The sequence below is a fragment of the Lipophrys pholis genome (genome assembly GCF_963383615.2).
Source record: "Lipophrys pholis genome assembly, chromosome: 4".
Classification (NCBI taxonomy): Eukaryota; Metazoa; Chordata; class Actinopteri; order Blenniiformes; family Blenniidae; genus Lipophrys; species Lipophrys pholis.
This window is the reverse complement of record NC_137637.1, coordinates 27,897,880-27,921,071: the sequence shown is the minus strand read 5'-3', so window position 1 is coordinate 27,921,071 and position 23,192 is coordinate 27,897,880. Positions and strand designations below refer to the sequence as shown.

Here is a 23,192-nt window from a genome sequence, read left to right as displayed (position 1 = left end):
TTCGGCAGAAAATGAAAACCAGGGTCAAACACATGAAAAGGTACGAAGTGGCTGAACAGCAGGTGCACGACGGCCCGTGTCGCCTCAATGTCGCCTTTGCTTCTTGTTCGGCGAGACGTTGAACTTTCTGTTTTTGCGGTGAAGACGGTTTCCTGAGCACGTCCGTGTGGGTCGACTTGAGCAGGAACTAAAACTTGAAAACAACACGTTTGGCAGGAAACGAACGTAAATACAAGAAACAGACCGGAGAAAAGAGTATATACACCAGACCCCCTGGAGCGCGACAGCGCATTGTTCAACTGGTGTCAAATCGCTCACAGGCCACATGTAGATCCATTTGATCCGGAGTCGGTCGGACCACAACAACAGTTGTAACCCTGAAATACACACATTTATTTTTGGGACAGCTCAAACTGTTTGCTTTTTGTTAATATAAAAAAAGGTTCATTTTGATAAAACTCCATCAAATTGAAGATTTCAAAGCCCAAAAAAAAATGCAATTCCAACATTACACTAATTTAAACAGATTACAGCAAAATATACCGCCGTGCCCTTTAATCGTGAGTCTTTGACCTGCATTGTTTTGACCCTCAGTGTGGTTATGATGAGGCAGCTACTTACTGGAACAGTGAGGTGGATTGATCTCTGTGATAAGGTCTCAGTGTGGTTTTATGTCCTCTGCTCTCACTAAAACCGTGTGAATAAATCAACAACAGTAGTTATTTTTGTTCAAATAAAGTCAGGTTGATGTTTTCCTTATTTTTAAAACCAGGAGCCGAATTGGATTATGTAGCGGACTAATGTTTGACAGCAGTTTAAGACTCCTGGCCAAGTGCCTTTCAGCTTTTTTTCTTCATAAGTAAAGCCTTTAACTTGAAATTATACATTAACTTTGGGGTTAAAACATAACTAAGCAGGGCAACTGAAACAGTGAAAGTGTTACGAGTAAATATAAAACATTATCCAGACTGAAAACACAAAAGTGTTGAGAAATAAATTAATTATAAGTTCATGGTATGACCTAAAAAATTATAAATATGTTTATTTCATCCGACTGCAATCATCAAATTCCACCAAACACGGCAAACAGGAATCCACGGTGAAAACTGAATTCAATAAAGGAAAAGTGTTTAGATTTACAAAATAAAAATAAAAATCATGGCGGCTCATCACACTAATGCATGTTACAAAGATATATAGATTTACTGGACTGTTAAGACTGCTTATGTAAGGTTACATAGGTTTGAAGTTAACTTAAATATTACATAATATACCGCCAAGAAAAAGCTTTTGTTTTTACTCAACACTCAGTGCTGCTCACTGCCACAAGCTGAAGTTTAACGTTCAAACAAAAGGACTTCAACAAGCAGCGCGCATGTCCATATATAACATGCAACAGGCTGGGAATGTCAGGGACGTAACACTCAATTGCTTCCTGGTGAGGAGACTATTCTCTACTTTGCGTCAACGTGAGAAAGCTTCAGGATGATAAACTATTAAACCCTCAAGATGATTTATTTTATGTTCATATCAACAAAACCTCTAAAATACTATTAACATGACTTGTGTCAGAGCTCTTAACATTGTATTAAGTGTAAGAAGAGTCGTGAATGTTTTAATTCATGTCCTGGAGATTTGTGCAGCCCTTAAATTTTGAATATAGACCCATGGTGGCTGTAGCCATGTTGGAAATGACATCACATAAACTATCATTGTTAGTATGAGGCCACTTTGTAAGCCTCTGATTGCATGAGGTCATTTTATGGTCAACATTCTCATTAAAGCAACACGTCAATGACAAACAGAAAGGTTGGCATAGCAAATTTTTAATATATACATTTATACACAGCGAGTACAAAATGCCATCACAGTACGGAAATTATTATTTTTTTGAACAGTAAAGTAGTAATGCTTGTTTTCACAGAGTCAGTCTGTTAAGGCATAAACAACGAAACGCTCCTCTCGGGCGAGAGGTCGGCATATGTAAATACTTCGAAGTAAGAATATGTGGACAAAACACATACATATGTATATATTGTGCATGGATGCAGCTCAAGTTTTTGCAGATTCTCTTAGATACAAAGAGAGTAGGTCACAGATCACTTTACAGTGAGGAAATACGAGGACACAGTTTGTGGTCCCATGTCAACAGGAAGGTTTCATGATGAGATTCAGTTGATTACTGAAAAATGTGTTTAACTAAATCTCTTTGCAATAAATCCTGTAACTTGCCCCCCACCCCCACCCCCTGTATCATCCATTTTGAATTTTAGTCCAAAATTAAAGATTGAGAATATTTTGTAACAAAATCACCCCAAAACATTACTGCAAGATTTTGAATTCACAATAATAATAATAACAAAAACAAAAAACATTTTAAAATATATCTACTTTGTACAAAATGATGACACTATTTTAGAAAATAGTTCCGGTTGTGAAGGATTACGTCCCCTCCCTCACAGAGGGAATCTCCAGAGACAGAAAGTATTGACACTGACGCCCGAGTCAACAGCTCAGTAAGGCCAACAGCTTCAAGTGCAAACGAGTTTCCACAGCCTCCTGAAATAAGTCACAAAAGTGTTCAAGTGCAACACAGCGGTCAGATGTGTTGAAATCTTACAAAAAACAACAAAAAAAAAAAAAAGGGGGGTCTTTCTGTCAGACAAAGACGACACCGATTTGCTTTGTGGTGGTAAACGGATGAGGTTATGTAGCTGCCTTTCGTTTCCCCGTGCATAGTCGGCCAGCAGGGCGGCGTGCTCTCACGCAGACAGGAGGCCCAGGGGCGAGTTGTCCAGAATGTATTCGCCGACGCCAACAAAGTACATCACTTGTGCAATCCCGAAGAGGGGGGCGATGACCAGAGCGCGACATCCCGCGCCTTTCAGGAAGGCGGACGGCCCCTCCTTACGCATGATTTTACTGTTGAGACACGGGGAGGGGGGGGGGGGGGGATTAGTCAGGTCATGTTAAGGCACGACTGAAGTGAGGAAACTGCCTCGATGAACAGCTCACTGCCTCACCTCACGCAATCCATAACGCCGTTATACGACTCCTCGCTGGCACCTTTATTCAGCGACTGCAGCCTGGTCTTCACCACTGGAGAAAAAAAGAAAAAGAGAAAAGTGAGCATTGAGGCTGCGATCACGAGGAAGGATGGCGGACAACAGAAATGAAGAAAACTCACCATCACAGGGGTTGACGGCCACGGCGGCAATGGATCCTGCACCGCAGCCCGACAGGAACGCCCAGTAAAACGGAGACGACGCGTCGGGAGAGGGTTTGCCCAGCTTGTTTAGATTCGCAAACAAGGGGAAATAAACCACAGAAAAGGGAACATCCCTGAAAGAGACAAAAAGTTGTTTGAGACTTACTCAAACAAAAACAAACAAAAAAAAAAACTGGTCTGACGAGTATAAAACTGGTTTCTTTTCGAGATGGAATCAGTTGTTCTACCTCATCAGTGTTGCCCCCAGCCCTCGGTAGAGCCCCTGGATGCCCTGCGTATGGAGGAGCTCCTTCGCGATCTGCGTGGCGGACACGGCTCGTGGGACGGACACGGCCGCGCCGGAGTTGTAGGAGCGGCTCAGCAGAGGGTTGGCAACCACGATCTTTGTGGAGGACATCATGACAGGTTTTTGCTGCTGGGCCGCTTTAAGAGGAGAGACGGGACGCAACAACGTGGTCATTAAACACATCAATTACACCGAGTAACAATATAAGTAACTTTCAATTTCCCTTACCAAGTCTGCCGGCATCCTGGAGCTGGATTTTAAGCATTTCCATGGGCGTAGTGACAACCACCTGACACATGCCGGCGCCACAGCCTGCCAGCATCTCTTTGGCCACAGTGAGCCCCTTCCTGTTGACAGACGAGTGGGAAAAAAAGAAAAGGAAGTCAGCCGATGCGATACTTCACCTCCCAGAAAAGACGCGTCCATGCATTAATTGCGCTCACCCGTCCTTAGCGAGGTGGTGTCGGAAGAAGTCATTAGCGGCCAGCTTAATCGCCTTCTCGGGAGTGACCAAGGTCAGGTTGACCGCGGCGCCTGAGGAGAAACAAACACACAGTTGGCACTCGAGCCACAATCGCGTTTCGTTCAGCACAAGTACAGAAATATTCCCCTGCCTCTATCATTACAACATGACAATGTAATTAAAAGGATGGCGTTAATAACATACACAGACATAATGCTTAAAGAAGCCCCAGAAGAAATGAATAAAGGGGGACAAAGTCAAGAAGAAGCACATTGAAAGAGACGACGAGGTGGAAAAAAACAAACAAACAAACTATTACACAGAAGAAAGACAGCGACTCAAAATTCAGAGAACGAAACAAAGTCTGAGACATAGAGTGAATCAGTGTATGAAAACGGGGCCCGTTTAATACGGGGAAAACTTTCAAAAAAGAACATCTTTGCGTCTACCGAAAGGCGACAAGTCAAAACCAGACAAAGGTGTTAGTGACAGGACAGACTGACGAGACTATGCACTGCGTTTGCAGACTTTGTGTGAACTCGTCTTCATATACTGATCAGTTTGCCCAATCGCTTGCAAGATCAACCAAAGTCTGCAGTTACAGGGTTCCTGGTCTTTTAAGAAGTTAGACGTTGACAGGACAGTGGAGGGACGGACAGTCGAGCGGTTGTTGGAGAAGTAGTCAAATTACAGAACAAACAGATGGTAAAACAAGGACTTGAGCCTAACAGTTTTAAATAGAGCAATATTGTAAGAACCATTAAATGATTTGCCTCCAGCGCGGCTGCGCCTTATCGGCTAGCCTTCAATATCCCCGGGGACCCCAGGTCTGTAATATGAAAAACACAGATGCATTCCTCACACAAGCAGAGACCCACACTAAAAAAAAAAAAAAAAAAAAGATCTCACTTTTGTAGATTAACCTTTTGCATGTGTTACTTTACATACAGTTTTAATGAAATGTTTAAAAAAACAAAACAAAACAAAAAAAAAACTCATTGGAAATACATTATGGTCGTAAGGTTTGCAAATTGATCTCATGCTAAGAAAATTCAAGTTTCTAATGCACTGAACCTGCAGCACATCTGAACTCTCGGTACACAAATGCATCCAGCAATAATTAATAATTACAGTGTTCAGCCTCATCACACATTTACTCCTTTTGTAGCGCCTCTACTACGCCTGTTAGCCTACTGCTTCCTACTGTGCAGATATGTGAAAATCTTACCTCTGTACATTCCAAAGTATCCCTCTGATCGAACCGTCCTGACCAGGCAGTCCAGCCTACAGAACGAAAAATAAAACAAAGTGAGAACGAGTGGCCGGCTGAGGGAAATGTACACACTGGGCGGGCGTTTAGTGGCAGTAAAATTTCCGCCAGTAAAGGCATGCTAAAGGGCAAGGACCACCCCACAGCTGAGGAATGAGAAAAATGTGAGTCCAGTAGATCGCGTCAGGAATGTTCCTTATCCTGCGCAATAGTGACGATGCGTCACTGTCGGATTAGTCAGACTAGATCTGGATTACACACGGGCATGGTGGGGATGTAATGCCAGGAAACTGGGCAAACAAGAGTGTTTGTGGTGGAAAACAACAACAACGTCTATGAATAAACACTCACATGCTTTTGTAGGCCTGTTGACCTTGCCTCTGGTTTTGCAACCTGGTCTTCGCCAGGTCAATGGGGAAGACACATGTAACTCCAACAATGCCAGCAATGCCTCCATTAATGAGCTTGGCTGGGAGGCTGAAAGGAGAGGACACGCAAAACGATTAAAAAAAAAAAACTGTCTCAGGCAACAAACTATGTAACAGTAATAGCTTTGATGTGGATAGAACAGGAATTAAAAGCAATTGCCAACATTGTTTATGATTTATCTCATTACATATTCAGTACTTTTATATACAGTAATCAATATTGATTTGATGGCGAGAAGTTCGAAAAGTAATGTCAATATTTCTTATTAATGAATATAATTGTTAGGTAACGGGTGGTAAAAGACTTACCTGATTTGATTCTGAGACATGATGGCTTTCAAACGAGGGTAGAGACGAGAGTGCACAAAGAAAACCGTGAAGAAGATTCAAGTGCTGCTGTAGTAAATTCAATGGAGTCCTGCAAGGAGAAGAAGAAGAGGAGGAGGAGGAGTTACTAAGAATATACTGTCAGGGTTGTGTCTGCTCTCACACTTGTACGTCTCCTGAGATTATCCCACCCGCTGCAGGCTTTAGGTTATCTGTGCGGCTCAGGGTGACCGATGATGCGCGAGGCCTAAACTCTCACTATGACTGTACCGCCCGTGGGCGTGTCCATGCCGAATACCGGAACCCCCATATATGGGCATTATCCGACTTTCTTTAGTCTGGAGATAGAGATCTAGCGGCTAAAGTTGAATATCCATTTAAGTTGACATAGAGACACGGGAAATGTACAAAGACGTAACTGTAGAGCGAGTTTCAGCAGGTGACATTCAGGCAAAAACATCGAAGCAAAGAACTTCGTGCAAGTTTGACACCCTGACATTTTCTTTTGAGATAAATGTCTCCTGAAATTATGTAAAAGGCATAATTGGTTGTGGAGAAGCAATTAAACGATCAAGAAAAACAAATAACACATTAGTAGATAACTATCACGCTGTTTTCAGTCAAATAGAATGTTACAGACAGCGTGGGGTTGGCAGGAGACATGCATCCATTCAAGAACAATGCCGTCCAGAAAACCAAATAAAAATCAAGTGCAAGAACCAGCTATTACACGAATGCAAATAAAAAGCAAATACAAGGCTACGTGGCCATTTTACTCACCCAAATAAAACACAGTCTTATTGTAGTAGTTCTCTGAAGTTTGCTTGAAGCCGGGAATGCACCTTCTGGTCCGCCCTGCCTGCTAATATAGAGACAACTTGACTCAGTGGAAATTTCCACTGAATTTTAAAAGCTAAGAGAACAAGTCCCGCCCATTTCCCACCATTACAACCAATCAGAAGGTCGGCAATACTGGGAGCCTTATTGGTCGATTGAGCCCAACTCCCTCTGATTCATTGGTAGATGTACCCGTCACTCAAGCTGCTCCACCAATCACAGTCTCAGAAGGCAGTCAGTCGGCATGAAAATACAGAATAGCCATTGTTCTGCGGGGGAGTCTGTACACATTCCACATTTTTTGATGCTAAACGTTTAGTGTATGACTTTAAAATTGTAAGCCCGTGATTCACAAATGGGTCGTCTTTCACAAGAACCTTGAAAGTTGACGGGATCTCAGTACTAGTAGGATCAGGCGGTGTTAAGATAAGAGGCTCCGCCTGCATCGTGTCATCGTTCTGTACTATTCCATTGTGGTCTCATTTCATTCTAGGTCTTTCTATCTCATATGATGTCACATAAGGTGTACGACTTAAGAAATGCACCAGCCTATAATTGCATGGTATGTTGTCTCTCACCACATTCATACTTAAAATACAAACCATGCCACCAGTTCATAAAATTAGTTAAACCTCTCAACACTGCATGTAGTCTGGTCTGAGGTGAACCAACATTAATACAAATAACCTTCAAATGTTCAAATCATAATTATAATACAATGAAACTTCTTATTTGTGGTATACATCTCACACAGGGCATGTTACCAATAGAAACGTTTGGGTTTTCACCCCCCCAGCAAATATCCATGTAATATTATCAAGTCCCAGAATTAGTTTTTCAAATCCCAAATAGAATGTCCACACCACTCCGGTTCAGTCTTTTGTCAGTAACACAATGGTGAGATTAAATGTTCATTCTGACCATTCTCATTGTTGAGGTGCTCAGTGAATTGGAACCCCGAGCAGCGCAGATCAAGATGTTAGGTGTGGCTGTATGTACTCATGTGGATGTAAGGCAGGGTTTCACCAAATCAAGACAAAAACAATGACACTAAACATATATAGTTAAAACATGACTTAAAAACAGATGATCAAATGATGGAAGGGGATATTTCATGTGTGAAGATAGCCCATCATATACACATGACATAATATGAAGAGAGGGAAATCAGGTTAAAGTGTCAAAAGGTAACAAGTTGCTTTGGCATGTTTGAACTCATTCCAAGACATCTGCAGCTCAGGAGTTATGGGCGACACATGCTGAAGCCTGCAAGGCAATCATGCAAGACTTCAGAGTTAAAATCTCTGTGGCTGTTAGCTCACAATGTTACGTAGGTAATCCATACCAAATCTCCAAGCATACATCCTGCTTTCTATATGTACAAGTGAAGAAAACAATTGAATCAAATGAAATCTCTTTATAAAGCAGCTTTATGTCCTATAACTTGTGTGTTACATGTTATAGTGCCAAGAGCAAATAGTCTGTTTTATTCTTTGATCATCCAACGATGATAAGCGAAAACAAATAAAAGGGATCAGGTGTCATGCTCATGTCTCCATGAGGTCGTAACTGAGAGAAAAGTGCTGACATCACTTAGGTTTGCATCTTAGCATGCGCTTTGATGAAAAGCACATCTCAGAGATTATATGAACGTCCTAGTCTGGTATACAGTTGAATGCCCCTAAAATTTTCAAACAAAACAAAAAAAAACCTTCTCTCTGCTGGTTACTGTAGCAGTGTTGACAATGTCCTTAAAAATCATGAAAAGCCCGTGCTCTGCAGTCACGGTATGAACATGGCAGATTGACATGATGTGCATGCATGCAGGGGGACCACTCCTTCACCAATTATGAAAGGCACACATAGTGCAACCTAGAGACAAAACCAGTTTTACGTTGTGTTTTGGCCTATTTTTAAAGCCTTAACAAAAGGTGCTTTACTTTGGATTTGCAACGACAACGACTCAGCAGATATTTATGTTTTATATTCTAAAGCACATCAGTAGATATCCCATTTGTTATCATGCTACAAACTAACTAACCAACCAACCTTTATTAACCCCCTCAGGGAAATTCCTTTACCTGCTCTGACCAATCCTATTTCTAAGATGCAGACATGCAGCCACATTACGAGGGTCAAAGGTCTTGCTCAGGGGCCCACAGTAGTAACACATCAGCTGTGGGATTCGAACCTGAGAACTTCTGATCCCAAGTCCGCTTCTCTAACCTGCATCTTTGAAAAGGTGCAGGTTAACACATGGTTAAATGGGACAATAGAGGCTTCAGCTGATACGTCATCGCTCTGTGTATGGACTACTATACAGCCTGGTTGTTATTTTCCTTTGCAAACTTTCCAACTCTGAACGTTCTAACCCACACATCAAATTCAATTGTCGCAGCTGCATTAATTTTTAAATAAAAAGACTATGTTAATAAAACAAAATACTTTTTTGCAACAACCAAAGAATTAGGGACCATCAATGTCTGACTGTGCATCCTGATTTTAATAAACAAATACAGAGAACAGTGACTACAGATGTGCATCTTTATGAAATGCATTCCAGAATATGGAGTCTGTTTATATGCAAATGTTAATAAATACAAAGTTCCTAGCAGTTGTCCCCGATATTAAAATGTCAGATGTAGCATACATAGCTGATGATCAGTTGTATAAAAAATGGCTTTAGGATCGTGCACATTGTCACATGTAGGTTCAACTCTTAAATTAATTGTAAGCGATTGAATAAAAGATGATTCTGGTCAGCGTGTCTTTGTAGGGTGAGACAACCACATCGCCAACATTGCCACCCTATGAGCCATGCTGCCTCCCTGGTAAAAAAAAAAAAAATTCACACATTTTTTTTCTAGATGAATAAACACAACCCAAACAGAATGGCATGGTTTGAATGAAAGAGTGATCGGTATGTGAACTATGTAGCTGGTTCCCCTGAACTGCTGATGCAAGCAAATTCCCTCTCATCCACTGCTTCATCCAAAAGGGGATTGGGGTTTTCAAAGCACCACTACGCAATATAAGCAGGGCAATTCAGAACATTTTGTCAAATCAAGGCCGTTGATTTTAGAGTCCAGAAGCCACGAAAACACCTCAGCGCCTCAAAAACACAAGAACAGCCAAATAAAACAATGTTGAACGTCAGATATTTGCCACAAGGGGCATTATTTGACTTTGATGGACCGTTTGAGGCAAGAAAAATGGTTCGGAATGAATCTACAATTAGATTTATAATTAACTCACGCTCTATGTAGTTCTACCCTATTCCGAGTTTGTGGGGGCTGAAGCCGATCCGATAATTTGTGTGAAGGCAGATTCCACCCTGGACAGGCTGACGGTCCATGGAAACGAAGAGACGCGAACTCCACACAGAAAGACCTCAACCTGGACTCAAACTACAAGAGCACTAACCACTACAGCACAGTGCAGCCTGTCAAAATATGAAAAAAAAATATCAAAGTAAACTTTTCTAATGTATTTGGATTAGAGGAGCGCCTCCTGTACAGATTATACAGCCATATACGGTGACAAAACTACAAATGCCACAATGCACCAGTTCCTCAGACGACTGTTCACATGGTCTGAAAGGAATAGATTGATACTTTTTATAAACTGATATATCTTCTATCACAGGCTTGGTCATGTGCAGCTCACGAGGGCAAGGTAGCAAGGCGTATCGAAGTGTGATATCTCGACTTACATCTCGTTCCCAGGTGTGGCTGAAATTGTGACTTTGACATGTTAAAACAAGAAGCAGTGCTAAGATCTTTAACATCATGTCACGGGGATCTGCGTTCTATTTTTTTTTAATTTAGTTTATGCTTTTCAAATGTTTGTCAGAGATCCAATAAATGATTAAAAAATAAGGGGATGTTTTTTCTTATTTTTTACATAAACACCAACCTTTGATGTCGAATCTTTAACCGAGACAAAAGAAAGCCGTATTTTTGTGGCGATGAACTAAAAGACTGGATGATGAAGGCGGCGTCACAGAGACCCTCGTGATGGACTCATCATCCACCCACTCGCAACAGCAGAGCTATTTTTAAGCTCCAGCTGTCTTCTGAAATTCCCTTTGTGAATGGGAAAGCACACACACACGGATGAGACTGACACGGAGTTAACAAACTCACACATTAAGCCCGGTGTTCGGTGACTCCTCAGTCCACAGTGTGCCAGATCTTTCGGAGTTTAGCATCGTCACCGATAATCTATTTAATAAAATGGGTTGAGTCAACAATCACGTGCCTTCTAGAATGACCTCTGATGCAAATATAGAAGCGGAGGTGACATTGTGGACCGTGACGGTCTTGTGTTTGTTATGTGGTAAACATAAAAGCTGTGGTGTGACAGGACGTGATTAAGGTGAGGACAGCTTAGTCAGGAAGCTATTTTAGAGACTTCAGCTTTAATTGACATGTATCCACGGTGTTCACCTCGGAGCAAACACAATATATCTAAGAGTCAAGAATGCACACGTACAAAAGGGTAAATAATGAAGCCAACAAAAACAAACAAACGTGCAAGGGCGATACTGCCTGTTGAACGTGAGAAGCCGAACCAAAGAATATGGCACAAGATAACAGTCCAGGTGACGAGTCTGGTGTCAATCGCAAGTCAAAGGAAAACAGAGCTCTTTTTTGTAAAAGAACAAGGTGTACAAAAGAAGGCAATTAAAAAGGAATCATGTAGCTGTTCTGGCCAGAGTATGGGTATATACGCCTGACAGGTTTGGTACAGCGAGCTCTGGCCGTGCCCGCTCTTTGTGTGCACTCGCTGCTGCTCGTCTTGCAGTAGTCACAGTGGCAGCTGAGAGCCACGGGGTAGGTGAACATGGGGTTGGAGTCCATGGGACAGCCGGGCAAGAGGGCCGTGTGATACTCCACTTTGTCATAAGTACAACTACTCTGGCTTTTGACACGCCGGCTCCCGTAGTCCCGGATCCAGTTCCTCTCCTGGTCATCAAACAAAAAAAATGGGGGACACCATCGATTAGTGCTCATTTTGTAGGATCAGTTCAAAGAAACAAAAACACTAAACACGGCTAAGACATGGCAAGATAGTGGCCCAGAGGTTGGGTAAGTGAGCCTGTGATCAGAGGCCTGCACATTCAAATCCCACAACTGCCACCACTGTACTCCCTGAATTCAGCCCTTTACCTCTAAAATATTGTATGTCACTGAGGTTTCCTGATTGTAGAGAAATGATTATCCCCAGGGGGATGAAAAAAAAAAAAAAGCTTTCTAAGAAATAGTTTTTTTTTTTAATTGGAGTTAATTTTTTCCCTTTATTGTTTACAGCCAGTCACATGAGGTAATTTTGTTAAAGACAACTTTTACAATGTTTTTTTTTTTTCCTGTGTAAGAATTTATTTCTTTCTTGGAAGAACAATAGGTTTCACCTTTCTAGAGTCAGCATGGTGAGTTGTTTTGCTGCAACCTGAGCAGTTAAGGGTCAGGGGTCATGCACAAGGAGCCACAGCGCTGCCCTGTCGACTATGTGACCCAAGACAGCAAAGTTCTGGTAACACGCTTCCTCCTCCCTCACCTAAAATCTTGGCCACCATCCTCCCATTGATATCTTTCTTTATGAATATATATATATATATATATATATATATATTTTTTTTTAAGTTACAAAACACATACCCAGGAACGACAAAATCCCATACAGATTGTTGTGTTGACAGCCACACAGAAGTCACACTCTGGCTTCTCCACGTACAGGGTGAATCCGGAGGGTAAACACATGGGAACAGCCGGGCTGAAGAGCAGCAACAGGAGCCAGCAGGTGAACGCTGCGGATTCCATGTCAAGCAAGGTGTTTCCTCAATCAACTTTGGTCCTGCAAAGAAAGAAAAAACAACAACCACAACCCGTGACGATGGATCATTAAAAACGACAGTTAACTCTATTTTTGGTCTAAGTTACCTGCTTGCTCAGCGTGGATGCTTGCAGATGAGATAATGCTCCGAGTTTGCTCCTCCCTGCTGAACAGTATTTATACACATATTTCATGATCCATATGTATCCAGGCTGACTGTTATCTACTATCTGTGACGACAAGCATCTAGTGACCGTTTAGGCCATTATGTGGATGACATGAATAACTATTTGCTTCTTGAACAATTCATGCAATAACTATCTTTTTATGATAAAAGGGGTCTAAAATTTTAATACTATGACCACTAGATGTCACCAGACACCTCAAAACCTAATTTCAGCTTGAAATAAACCACATTTCCAAAGGAGACACTATTACAATTTGAACTGAGTTTTATACCCTTTTCCAAAACAAATCAAGTTAAGACATTAATGAGGCAGTGCTTTTGTGTGAGTTTTAGTGAAAGTGTAAAAAAATAAAAAATAAAATAAAAGCCAGTCTGAAGAACAGGCAGCAATGTGGGTGAGTCACAAGTCGCCACAGTCCAAACTTGTACAGAACAAAGCGAGAGGACATTCAAAGCAGATGTGTTTGTTGAAAAGAGCAGCAGTAGGCCTCAGCTTTATCTCGGAGTAACGCTTTGGAGTGTCAATGAACAATAACAATGCCACTGTGAGAGTGCAATACACCAGATGTTCCAGGCTGCACTTGCAAGGATTCCCTTATCTAGAATTGAGGTTAATGATTGTCCAGGTTAGTCAGTCTCTGCGACACAATAAGTCATCCCAGTGAAACACAGGTGTCTCCTATTTCAGTCACTTTGGGGTTTACACAAATAAATGTATGTGTTCTGTCAATTGGCCAACAGGTGAATAGCAGGAAAAGTTACAATATAGGTGACAACTGCCTGCCATATAAAATATTTCACTCAAAGGCCCACTAATCTATCAGTCACCAGGAACATTGGCCAGAAAACAAATACTATACAACAAAAACTTCAACCCATACCATCAGAGTATATATAGGTCTCGTCTAGTGAATCCTCCTTCTCGGGCAGAATCTTGCTTTTTCAAACATGAACAATGGTCCCAGTTCGAGTTCCACAATAATGTTTCTCACATTTCATCACTGAGTTAATTAACTCAAAAAGAATCAACTGTAAAATGTTTGATCTTCAGTTTGTTTGTTTTTTAATTAATATTACTACAAGTTTCCTTCTTCTGAGGCAAAGACCTTAAAACTCCTGTTTTTTTTTTTTTCTGCTGACACTTTTGAAATGACTAACTGTGCATCATTGCTGAAATAAAAAGAAAAAAAAGCCCCACCAAGTCATTCAATTGTGACTATGTGGACAGTTTTGGTCATGCTATAACAGCAGATGTAGCAGCCAATCCCTGGAGATGTAACCTGCCCTTCTCCTCAATGCCTAACCAAACCAATAAGTACTGAGTAACGTGGAGTTCTACAAAGAGCCTCCCTGGAAGTACCAATAAGTCACTAAAAACAAGAAAATAATCCTTTAATGAAAGTGAGTGATTTAAAGCCATCAAAGCACAATTTGAGAAGCAAAACAGAATCTTTGCCATCTGAAGTTGCCCAAATGATGAATTCCTCACACCTAATTATAGCTTCTGAGTCTCGTGTCCTTGATGGATTATTAACTAAAGTGAACTACCGGTAACCTTTATAGTTTGCTACATGTTTCAGAGTGGACCAGATTTCAGCCAATTGCGAGAGACAGGCAGCTGAAATCTCATTGCTTTATAAACGGTAAAAGGGACGACACTGAAAGTCAGAAGGGGTAAATCTGGGCGCAAAAAACAGACAAAACAAACCAAAAAAAAAAAAGAGACTGAGAGCTGGACTTTTTTTTTTTTAAGGCAACGTCTACTTTTTTGTTGAAGGTTTAAGAGGAAACTTTACAAGTGTAGTGAATTAATTAGAAAACAGCACCGAAGAGGCTCTTCTGGCAGAGTTGGTGCTTTCGGTGCGAGTGCTGTGGCAATGATAGAATAACTCAGGTAATGTCTATATCCCTCTGGATTTCAAACTTTCTCTAAGTACAGAAAAAGTAAAGTTTCTTCTGAAGTAACTATGGTTGGCACTGGTGGACCAGTGCCTACTTTCTCCGTGTGGGATTATGTCGTTTTCTTTGGAACAATTGTGGGGACAGCGGGCATCGGACTTTTTCAGGCCATCCGAAGTCGCAAGGAGAGCAGCACGGAGGAGTTTTTGTTGGGTGGACGACAAATGACGGCGATCCCGGTGGCCATGTCGCTCACTGCCAGTTTCATGTCTGGCATCACGGTCATCGGCACACCAGCTGAAGCGTACCGGTTTGGAATAGCCTTCTGGCTCTTTGGGTTTTCCTATGCCATCATGTCCGTCGTCACTGCCGAGATCTTTGTTCCACTTTTTTATCGACTGGGGATAACCAGCGCCTATGAGGTAAGACAAAGATAAACTCTGATCATTTTATTGTTGACAAGGGCAAAAAAAAAAAAAATACCTTCAGAAATAAATCAGTACTGCGTGTAGCTATGTTTTATAGGTAGTCAGCAGTACAATGGCTCCCTCAATGTTTATGTAGGTAATGATTTATTGACAGAGAGGAGCAGCTATTATAGAATCACTGCGGTATGGTAAGAAGTACGCAATAGTTTGGAGGAATAGATACATATTAACTAACTAGACATTTTATATGTCTTGCAAATGTAGTGTAAAATGTATTCAAAATGTAGACTAAAACTTCCTTTTTTGCCAATCTTTTGTATTCCAGTACCTCGAGATGCGCTTCAGCCGCCCCATTCGGATTATTGGGACGTCAATGTACATCATACAGACGGTAACAACATGCTTTTGTATAAAGGTTTAGCAAACATTGTGTTTCCTTTGTAATCAAAAAAAATATGCATAAAACAGTCACAATCGCATCTAATAAAAATGACTAAAATGGCAAATGTAACAACAGGCTGGACGGCCTTTATCGCTTTTTGACTTTATGGAAAACTGATTGTTGATACCACTTCCCAGAACCCATTAATATGAATCACATGCTTATTGTGTTTCCATCTAATCAACTAATGGAGACATCTCTTCTCAGGCTCTGTACACCGGGTTAGTCATCTATGCTCCAGCACTTGCACTGAATCAAAGTGAGTCAACGCGCGAAAAAGCTCAAACGCACATCATTGACTTTTCGTTAATAGTCGAAGTGACCTGCAGCATACTGCTTGAGCTAAAGTAGTGACGTATTCAAGAGTTTTTCTTGTTTGACATGAAGTTAAAGCAACCATTTGAATCTCTTTTTCTAGCATTTCACACACAGTCCAGGCATGTTTAAGTTTTGATGTGGACTTATTTTTTATGGCACAGTAACTGGACTTGATCTGTGGGGAGTGCTGGTGGCCACGGGAGTGGTGTGCATCGTCTACTGCACTTTGGTAGGAAATGTCTCATTTCAAAACAGATTTTATGTGTCATACTAAAAGAAGGCGAGTGGTTTGTGCACATAGTCTGAAGTCCTTGAAATACGTTTCTATTTCACACCATTAACAGCCTCCCGTTATCATTTTTATACGGTGGTAAATTTCATCAGGAACTTTACCTTGACTTTGTAAAACTGTTTGCTCCTCATGTGATGTTTTTGTTCTGAACCACCGAGCACTGAATTGGAAATATTCTAGAAAAGAACTTGAAGGTGGAGCCCAGTCTAAGCGGGGTTTTGTTTCAGGGCGGTCTGAAAGCAGTGATCTGGACGGACGTCCTGCAGATGGTGATCATGCTGGCAGGTTTTGTGGCCGTCATAGCGAGAGGCGCCGTGCTGAAGGGAGGTCTCGGTAAAATATGGGAAGATGCGAGCGAAGGAGGCCGACTGGTAGCATTTGAGTGAGTGTAAAAGCAGATCAGAAGCACAGTTGTAGTGTTTTCTGAATCCCATAAAAAGAATCAGTGTCGAAGTATTTGCATATAGTAAACAAGAAAAGAAGACATCAGGAATGTAAAGATAGGTTTAGGCCAGAGAATGTCATGAAACTTGTCAGATACTTGGACTCGTGTTGTAGCCAAATCCCCTTCAGCAGTCTTCCATATCACCACAGCTTTGATCCAGATCCTCTCAAAAGACACACCTTCTGGACCATAGTGGTCGGTGGCAGCATAATGTGGGTGTCGATCTATTCCATCAATCAGTCCCAGGTGCAGCGCTACATCTCCTGCAAAACACTGGGACATGCCAAAATGTAAGAGAGCTGCAAATGACAGATTCTTGGCTGAAAACGTGCTTCCTGCCCTGACTCGTCTTCTCTCATCTCTTAGGTCTTTGTATGTGAACATGGTTGGCCTGTGGACCACTGTGAGTCTGGCTATGTTCTCTGGCCTCACGATGTACTCAGTTTACAAGGATTGTGATCCAATTTCAAACGGTGATGTCGCGACCTCTGACCAGGTGAACACAGCTGCATTTGACTCCTCACTCGTTCTCCTCACTGAAGTAGATGCACATATATATTTGTGGGAGGAAAGAAATATTAAAGTAGAGGTACTGATTCCTCTTTATAAAGTAAAAGTAAAAAAAAAAAAAAAGAAATCACAGACCTAAGATCACAGACTTAATCACAGATTAAGATATACCCAATACATACACATACAATTTTAAGTGTTCATTTCTGATCTCAGAGCAAGAATCTCAAGCATTTCTCTCTAACAAAGCCATGGGTGTGGGAACATCTTGATGCTCCAAATCTTGTTTATCTTTAATTTCAATCTAAACCACTTTCATCCCTGTCAGTACATCTTGTACTTATCAAAAGACATCGCGCCCATTTTACAAGCGCTGCCGCCTTTTCGCCCGTTTATTCTGCCTGGTTGTCCTTTACTTCGTTTTTTGTTTATAGGATATTCAGCTGTGAAATGCAGTGATGGTTTATACGGTGATTGCGTTCCAAAGGTGACATCGTCTCAGCCAATGAATGCTAAAGCCCAATTTTGACTTTGAATTTATCGTTGTATATATTTTGGCAGAGTCCTAAGGATTAAAGCAAACTTTTCCTGGAGAAACAAAACTGTCAGAAAAGTAGCACTGAATGAAGTGCAAGAACCTGAAAACTTTAAATACCTGCAAACCTTGGTCACGGTGAACAGTAAATTGGTTCCGATTCAACACCCAGATGCTGCCTTACCTGGTGATGGATATCCTGGCAGACTATCCTGGGATCCCGGGCCTGTTTGTGGCTGCAGCATACAGTGGCACACTGAGGTGAGGCCTGAGACCGGGGGGGAAAAAAAGAAAAGCTCGCCATGGTCTGAGTTAGGAACGCTGAAGTAGATGTTGTAATGGGGAAGGAAAATCAAAGATACATGGGGCTTTTTGCAGATTGAGAAAACTTTCGTCACCCACATAAAGCAAGAAATCTGTTCCTGACACTAACATTTCGATTTGAATGCCACATTCGTATTGTTGTGTTCAGAGTCTAAAGGCTTATGGTCGTCTATCTTTCAGCACGGTGTCTTCCAGCATTAACGCCCTTGTGGCTGTGACAGTGGAAGACTTCATTTTTCCTGTCTTCAAAAACCTGACAGCCAAACAGATAACCTGGATGAACATGGGACTGAGTAAGCAGAAGAAAAAATGCGTTCACTGAAGCTCGTCAATGAAGACAAGGCGTGTTCGGTCTTTATAATATTAAGCAGAAGAAGAAAGAAGAACTCATCTGTTAGATACAAGACATCTTCTGTAATCTGAGCAAAAAGCACAGGAGTACTTCCTGGTCTAGTTTGAGTAAACAGAACACATCTTTATCACGTCTAGTGCAAAGAAAATAAACTCTACAGTAACTGCTGACTCTAAGAAGATCAGAGGACTCCGGTAGACACCAACATACACATTATCTACATTATCTTATCTTGTTAGTGTTAGGAGGCCATTCAAATGCTTCCTATCCATCAATGAGTCACGACATGGTTGCAGTTGTGTAAAACACAGATTATGAGTTGTTGGCTCAACAGAAAAAAATAATGTCATTAAATTATTGAGACGTGTATGCCATTAGTATCCCATCCCACGCTCTTGTATGTCTTAATGCTAAAACAAAGGGAATCAATTGGAGCTGTCGATTTAATTAAAGCCTATCATTTTACTAGTCTCGCCCAACTAAGATCAAATTGGGCTGTAATAGTTGTCTAAATGAAAACGGGTTCGACAGCTCTGCTCTCGAGGCAAGAAATATCTGAAAAAGTTTTTGTTAGTTTAGTTCTCTCTATTGCGGATTACCTAGACCCAGGGCTTTAAAAAAAAAAAAAAGGAAGAAAAGATGTCAAAACGTTTCAACGCTGTGGTTATTTAACCAAAGTCGATCAACTTTCAGGTGTATTTTTTGGAGCGCTGTGCATCGGGATGGCTGGAGTTGCTTCAATGATGGGAAGCGTTCTGCAGGTGACTTTTATTTTCTTTAATAGAATGCACAGGCGGCGCCGCGGCCATTTGTTGCTCAACAGCCCCACCATGAGCTGAATGACGGGAAAGACACTTTCTTATTTTCAGGCAGCTCTTTCTATTTTTGGCATGATCAGCGGGCCTCTTCTCGGACTTTATCTACTGGGAATGTTATTCCGAACAAGTAATTCAATTGTGAGTATTTTTATTTTTTTTTAATTCTATTGTGACAAACGTCCAGTAGAACAACTGCATCTTGTGAGCTGCTAAAACAAACAATGTGTCTGAGTGCAGTGCTGTTTACTTTCCAGGGGGGGATTGTAGGCATGCTACTTGGTCTCGTGTTGACACTGTGGGTGGGGATCGGAGCCCAGCTGTACCCGCCCGGTAATGACAAGACAAACCCTCTTTCATTCAACACTACCAACTGCAACGTCAAACCGCCCACAAATTTCACGACAGCGCTTCCTTCCACCAGCCCGGCGACTCTGACCACATTGGCTGAGTGAGTCATTTACACAAGACGCCACTGTTATCAATCGACCGCACGGTGTTCTTAAAAGCATCCGTGTACAAAATATCCGGTTAAATGGTCGAAGACTTTAAGTTCCATGTGAGTAAACGAGCTGTTCTCTGTGTCAGTGTGAGGCCACCTCTGGCAGACTCCTGGTACTCTCTGTCCTACCTCTACTTCTCTGTTTTGGGCACACTGGTTACAATAGTGAGTGGTCTACTGGTGAGCATCATCACAGGTGAGCTATGACCTCCTGACCTCTACTTTCACTGCAAATACATACGATCTGAGCTACAATAAAGAGGGATTTGCGTTTCTGTGTTTTCACAGGCGGGTGCAAGCAAGATAAGCTGAGCTCAAACTTGTTCGTGAGGAGGAGTGATTTGCTCTGCTTTAAGTTTCGCACTGAATCAAAGGTGAGTTGCTAACTCCAACACTGTCATTTATCTAACTATGAGCAGTTTGGTCCCTTTGCAAAGCCGACGCCATGTTTTTAATTCCACTACAGAAAGTGTACATGACAGAAAAAGCTGCTCGAGACGACAATCTGGGAGTTCACAACTCCGCGTACACAGACTTCGATGTGAAGATGAAAAATCTTGAACAAATTTCTAAACTGTAATGCCACCATATCACTTAGAACCTGTACCCAAACAACTGTAACACCATTACCTACTTATTTATATTGAAATGATGCATCTCAAAACTTGTGTGTAAAATTCAAATGTATAATTAAGATATTACTGAAAATACATGGAAGTTTATGATAAACATATAGTTAATTTCAATATGGGGCAGTGGTGGACTAGAGGGCAGAGAGGCGGGCTTGGGCTGGGAAGTTCGCAGGTTCGATCCCCACAGCCGACACGTCACCACTGCGGCTCCCTGAGCAAAGACCCTCAACCCGCAGCACTGCGATGTGGCCGCCCACCGATGGGCGGAGGGTCAATGCGGAATAAAGGAATTTCCCCAGGGGGATTAATTAAGTATGATTACTTTAGTTTAATATATGCTACTCAAGGAAATACAACAAACGAGGAAGCAATTAAGGAAGATGTTGTGCAAATAGTCGCTACATCTTCTCTTCCACACTGATTAAGCTATTCCCATTTCCTGTTTGCCGCTGATGAGGCGCAATTGTTTCACTTTTATTGCCCTTTGTTCACTTGTTCTTGTCGATACAGGATTCCAGCTTTATTTTCGACATGAACATTGTACTTTATTTCATACCGATGCACACGGAAGCGCGCTGGAATGTTATCGGTGGTCTGTTTAACAGTATGCACGATTACATTACAGTTCTGAAAGAATAGCAGCCAGTTCTTTATTCACCTGATTTTTTTTTATATGCATATTGATGCCTTCGTATGACCCACCTGCCCTAAGTTCAAGTAATTTGTATTTTTCAATAAAATTTTAGGGTTTTGTTTTTGCAGGAAGAATAGAGGAGTGGCAACAGTTAAAAAAGATGTTCACCGTGAAGTTACTGTGTGAATTATACTAGTGAGCAGTAAAATCAATCTGAACCTCATAAGAGAACTGAGCTTTGGACTGGTTTATAGCCACGTCCTTCGTCTCCTTGACAACACAGAGGAAGTTTACAAAACCCAGCCCTGCCCACTTTTACCTTCCTCTGTGCCCGTAAAATGACCCTTTAAAAACTGGGAACTGAACACACACCGACAAAAGGTGAATTCAAGTCTCATGAATTAGTCAACAGTACTTATTACTTGGCTTGGTCAAAGTTTCACATGGAAACAGGGAATGTATATGGTTCCATTAGTGAAACTACAGAAAACCAGAGTCGGGAGGCAGGAGATTGTAGATTGCACTCGGGTGTACTTTGTAGACGCAGACGAGTTTGAACAAATGTGTGTAAATGTTTGTTGTAAATATAACCGCTGCTTCAAATGCGACTGAGAGCATGACACGGCATGCCAACATAAGCCTGGCTCAAGTCACAAGTTACTCTCAGGTTTCTCACTCAACCACCTTATCTTCTGTAAATGACAAAGTGAACATAATTCAGCCACCATGTCTTCTGCAATAAAAAGGACCATCACTTTCTGAATTCTGAATTTGGCCTTGAATTTCTTCATTAAACAAGGTTTCTGCAGCTTGAAAGTCTCGTTTGTTGCTTGACAAAAACATGATCAAACAATAAGAAATATTTTTTTTTTTTGAAAAAGGGAATGAGAAATAATGAGCACAAGAATTAAACACAAATAACTGGTTTATTTGAACAATTCCTACACCTCCACTACATCACTGTCAATACAACTATACTATTTGTAACAACTACACCTTTTCCAACACCAATACAAACTTGAATTAAATCAAAGAAGACTAGAAGAGAGAAGTTACTCAAAACAGCAACCCAGCAAACATCTTCTGCACTGAACCAAAGAACATCAAGTGTGATTCAAAACCCATTTTTGCTTTTACTTTTTTTTTTTTTAAATGTTAGAACAATAACACTAAACTTTTGGTATCGTCACCAAATTTGTTTAACTTAACTTAGGCAACACTTCCTATGCATGTTAATTGACTTACTGTTTTTGGTTGATTGAAATACAAACAGTGTAATCAATGCATGTTTAGTAATTATTTCTATCAACGACGCTTGTATTTCAGTCTGAATATTGTCTGGTATGTATGGTGTGAAACAGAACTGCTCAGGCAAAGATCTTCTCATTGCTCCTCCTCTTTTTTTTGTCCGAGCCTGTAACAGCAGTCCAACCAGCAGCTCTCATTCTTTTTATTGCAGCCAGTTTTAAGGAGTTTCTTGGCGATTCACTAGTAGCTGGACTCTGAATGTTAAAGAGGAAAAACAAATTTGATTGTTTTAAATGAAAGGGACCAGAGCTTGATTCATCTTCATCTACTGGACGTCAAATAAAGGGATCACATATCAAGATGTTGGGTTACCTTTTTGAAGAGATTGACTTTGCGGTGTGGAGTAGAAAAACTGGCTGTGTGAACTTTATCAAAACTCTGGCAAGACAAGAAGCAGAAGGCAAAAATGATCTCTTCTGAAGTTTCGCAGAAACAATTGAATTGAACCACACTGGTTTCTGAGATATTTCGAATACCAAGAGTACTCACAAGAAGATCCGTTTCATCGGAGCTGTCAGTCTTTGGTTCCATGTAGGTGCTGCTCTTTCCCCACAGTGTTGTGGTTTTAGCAGGCGGTGTCTTCACTCTGTAGGCCTGAGGGAACTCAAGGAATTTATAACAACAGAAATTCTTCACATCATCACTAAGTTGATAACATTTGAGTAGGTTACTTTGATTTTTGATGTTCCGCCAACCCTGCTCGTCACACTTCCTGGAGTTCTCATGTCTTCACTGCGAAGGTGCTACAATATAAAGTTATGGTCAGACGGTGTAGTAGCCACATCTGATGATGCTTTAGGTGACAGTTACTCCTTTCATTGTGAACAGGGAACATGTAGTTTATCATATGAAGTAGATATCTACCTTGGCCTTCAGTGTTCCACAGGGAGTTAC

The 23,192-nt window shown here is 41.3% G+C and overlaps 3 protein-coding genes across 3 annotated transcripts; 1 reads left to right on the top strand and 2 right to left on the bottom strand.

The window, feature by feature from the left end:
• Nucleotides 1-1,806: 1,806 nt before the first annotated feature.
• Nucleotides 1,807-6,895, bottom strand: slc25a55a (solute carrier family 25 member 55a). The gene is made up of 10 exons (XM_080461507.1): nt 6,784-6,895; nt 5,986-6,094; nt 5,600-5,725; nt 5,207-5,262; nt 3,959-4,049; nt 3,744-3,862; nt 3,457-3,652; nt 3,188-3,342; nt 3,024-3,099; nt 1,807-2,922 (listed from the first exon to the last, which is right to left on the bottom strand). The coding sequence occupies exons 2-10, from the start codon at nt 6,003-6,005 to the stop codon at nt 2,763-2,765; spliced, it is 999 nt and encodes a 332-aa protein (XP_080317633.1). The 5' UTR covers nt 6,006-6,094; nt 6,784-6,895; the 3' UTR covers nt 1,807-2,762.
• Nucleotides 6,896-11,248: 4,353 nt separating this feature from the next.
• On the bottom strand, nt 11,249-12,784 carry tshba (thyroid stimulating hormone subunit beta a). Its single transcript, XM_080461473.1, has 2 exons — nt 12,501-12,784; nt 11,249-11,807 (listed from the first exon to the last, which is right to left on the bottom strand). The coding sequence occupies exons 1-2, from the start codon at nt 12,660-12,662 to the stop codon at nt 11,526-11,528; spliced, it is 444 nt and encodes a 147-aa protein (XP_080317599.1). The 5' UTR covers nt 12,663-12,784; the 3' UTR covers nt 11,249-11,525.
• Nucleotides 12,785-14,450: 1,666 nt separating this feature from the next.
• slc5a8l (solute carrier family 5 member 8, like) lies at nt 14,451-21,802 on the top strand. Its single transcript, XM_080462252.1, has 15 exons — nt 14,451-15,183; nt 15,515-15,580; nt 15,839-15,890; nt 16,111-16,178; nt 16,469-16,623; nt 16,836-16,976; nt 17,053-17,182; nt 17,904-17,992; nt 18,236-18,348; nt 19,101-19,168; nt 19,277-19,363; nt 19,480-19,673; nt 19,811-19,920; nt 20,013-20,098; nt 20,191-21,802. The coding sequence occupies exons 1-15, from the start codon at nt 14,830-14,832 to the stop codon at nt 20,302-20,304; spliced, it is 1,827 nt and encodes a 608-aa protein (XP_080318378.1). The 5' UTR covers nt 14,451-14,829; the 3' UTR covers nt 20,305-21,802.
• The last annotated feature ends 1,390 nt before the right edge of the window (nt 21,803-23,192 follow it).

Coding starts and splice junctions, on each gene's coding strand:
- slc25a55a (XM_080461507.1), bottom strand. CDS start 6,005: ATGTCTCAGAATCAAATCAG. Junction 5,726..5,985: donor ATGTCTCAGAATCAAATCAG/GTAAGTCTTTTA, acceptor CTCTCCTTTCAG/CCTCCCAGCCAAGCTCATTA. Junction 3,653..3,743: donor CCAGGATGCCGGCAGACTTG/GTAAGGGAAATT, acceptor CTCCTCTTAAAG/CGGCCCAGCAGCAAAAACCT.
- tshba (XM_080461473.1), bottom strand. CDS start 12,662: ATGGAATCCGCAGCGTTCACCTGCTGGCTCCTGTTGCTGCTCTTCAGC. Junction 11,808..12,500: donor TGGGATTTTGTCGTTCCTGG/GTATGTGTTTTG, acceptor TTTGATGACCAG/GAGAGGAACTGGATCCGGGA.
- slc5a8l (XM_080462252.1), top strand. CDS start 14,830: ATGGTTGGCACTGGTGGACCAGTGCCTACTTTCTCCGTGTGGGATTAT. Junction 16,179..16,468: donor GCATCGTCTACTGCACTTTG/GTAGGAAATGTC, acceptor GTTTTGTTTCAG/GGCGGTCTGAAAGCAGTGAT. Junction 17,993..18,235: donor GCATACAGTGGCACACTGAG/GTGAGGCCTGAG, acceptor TCTATCTTTCAG/CACGGTGTCTTCCAGCATTA.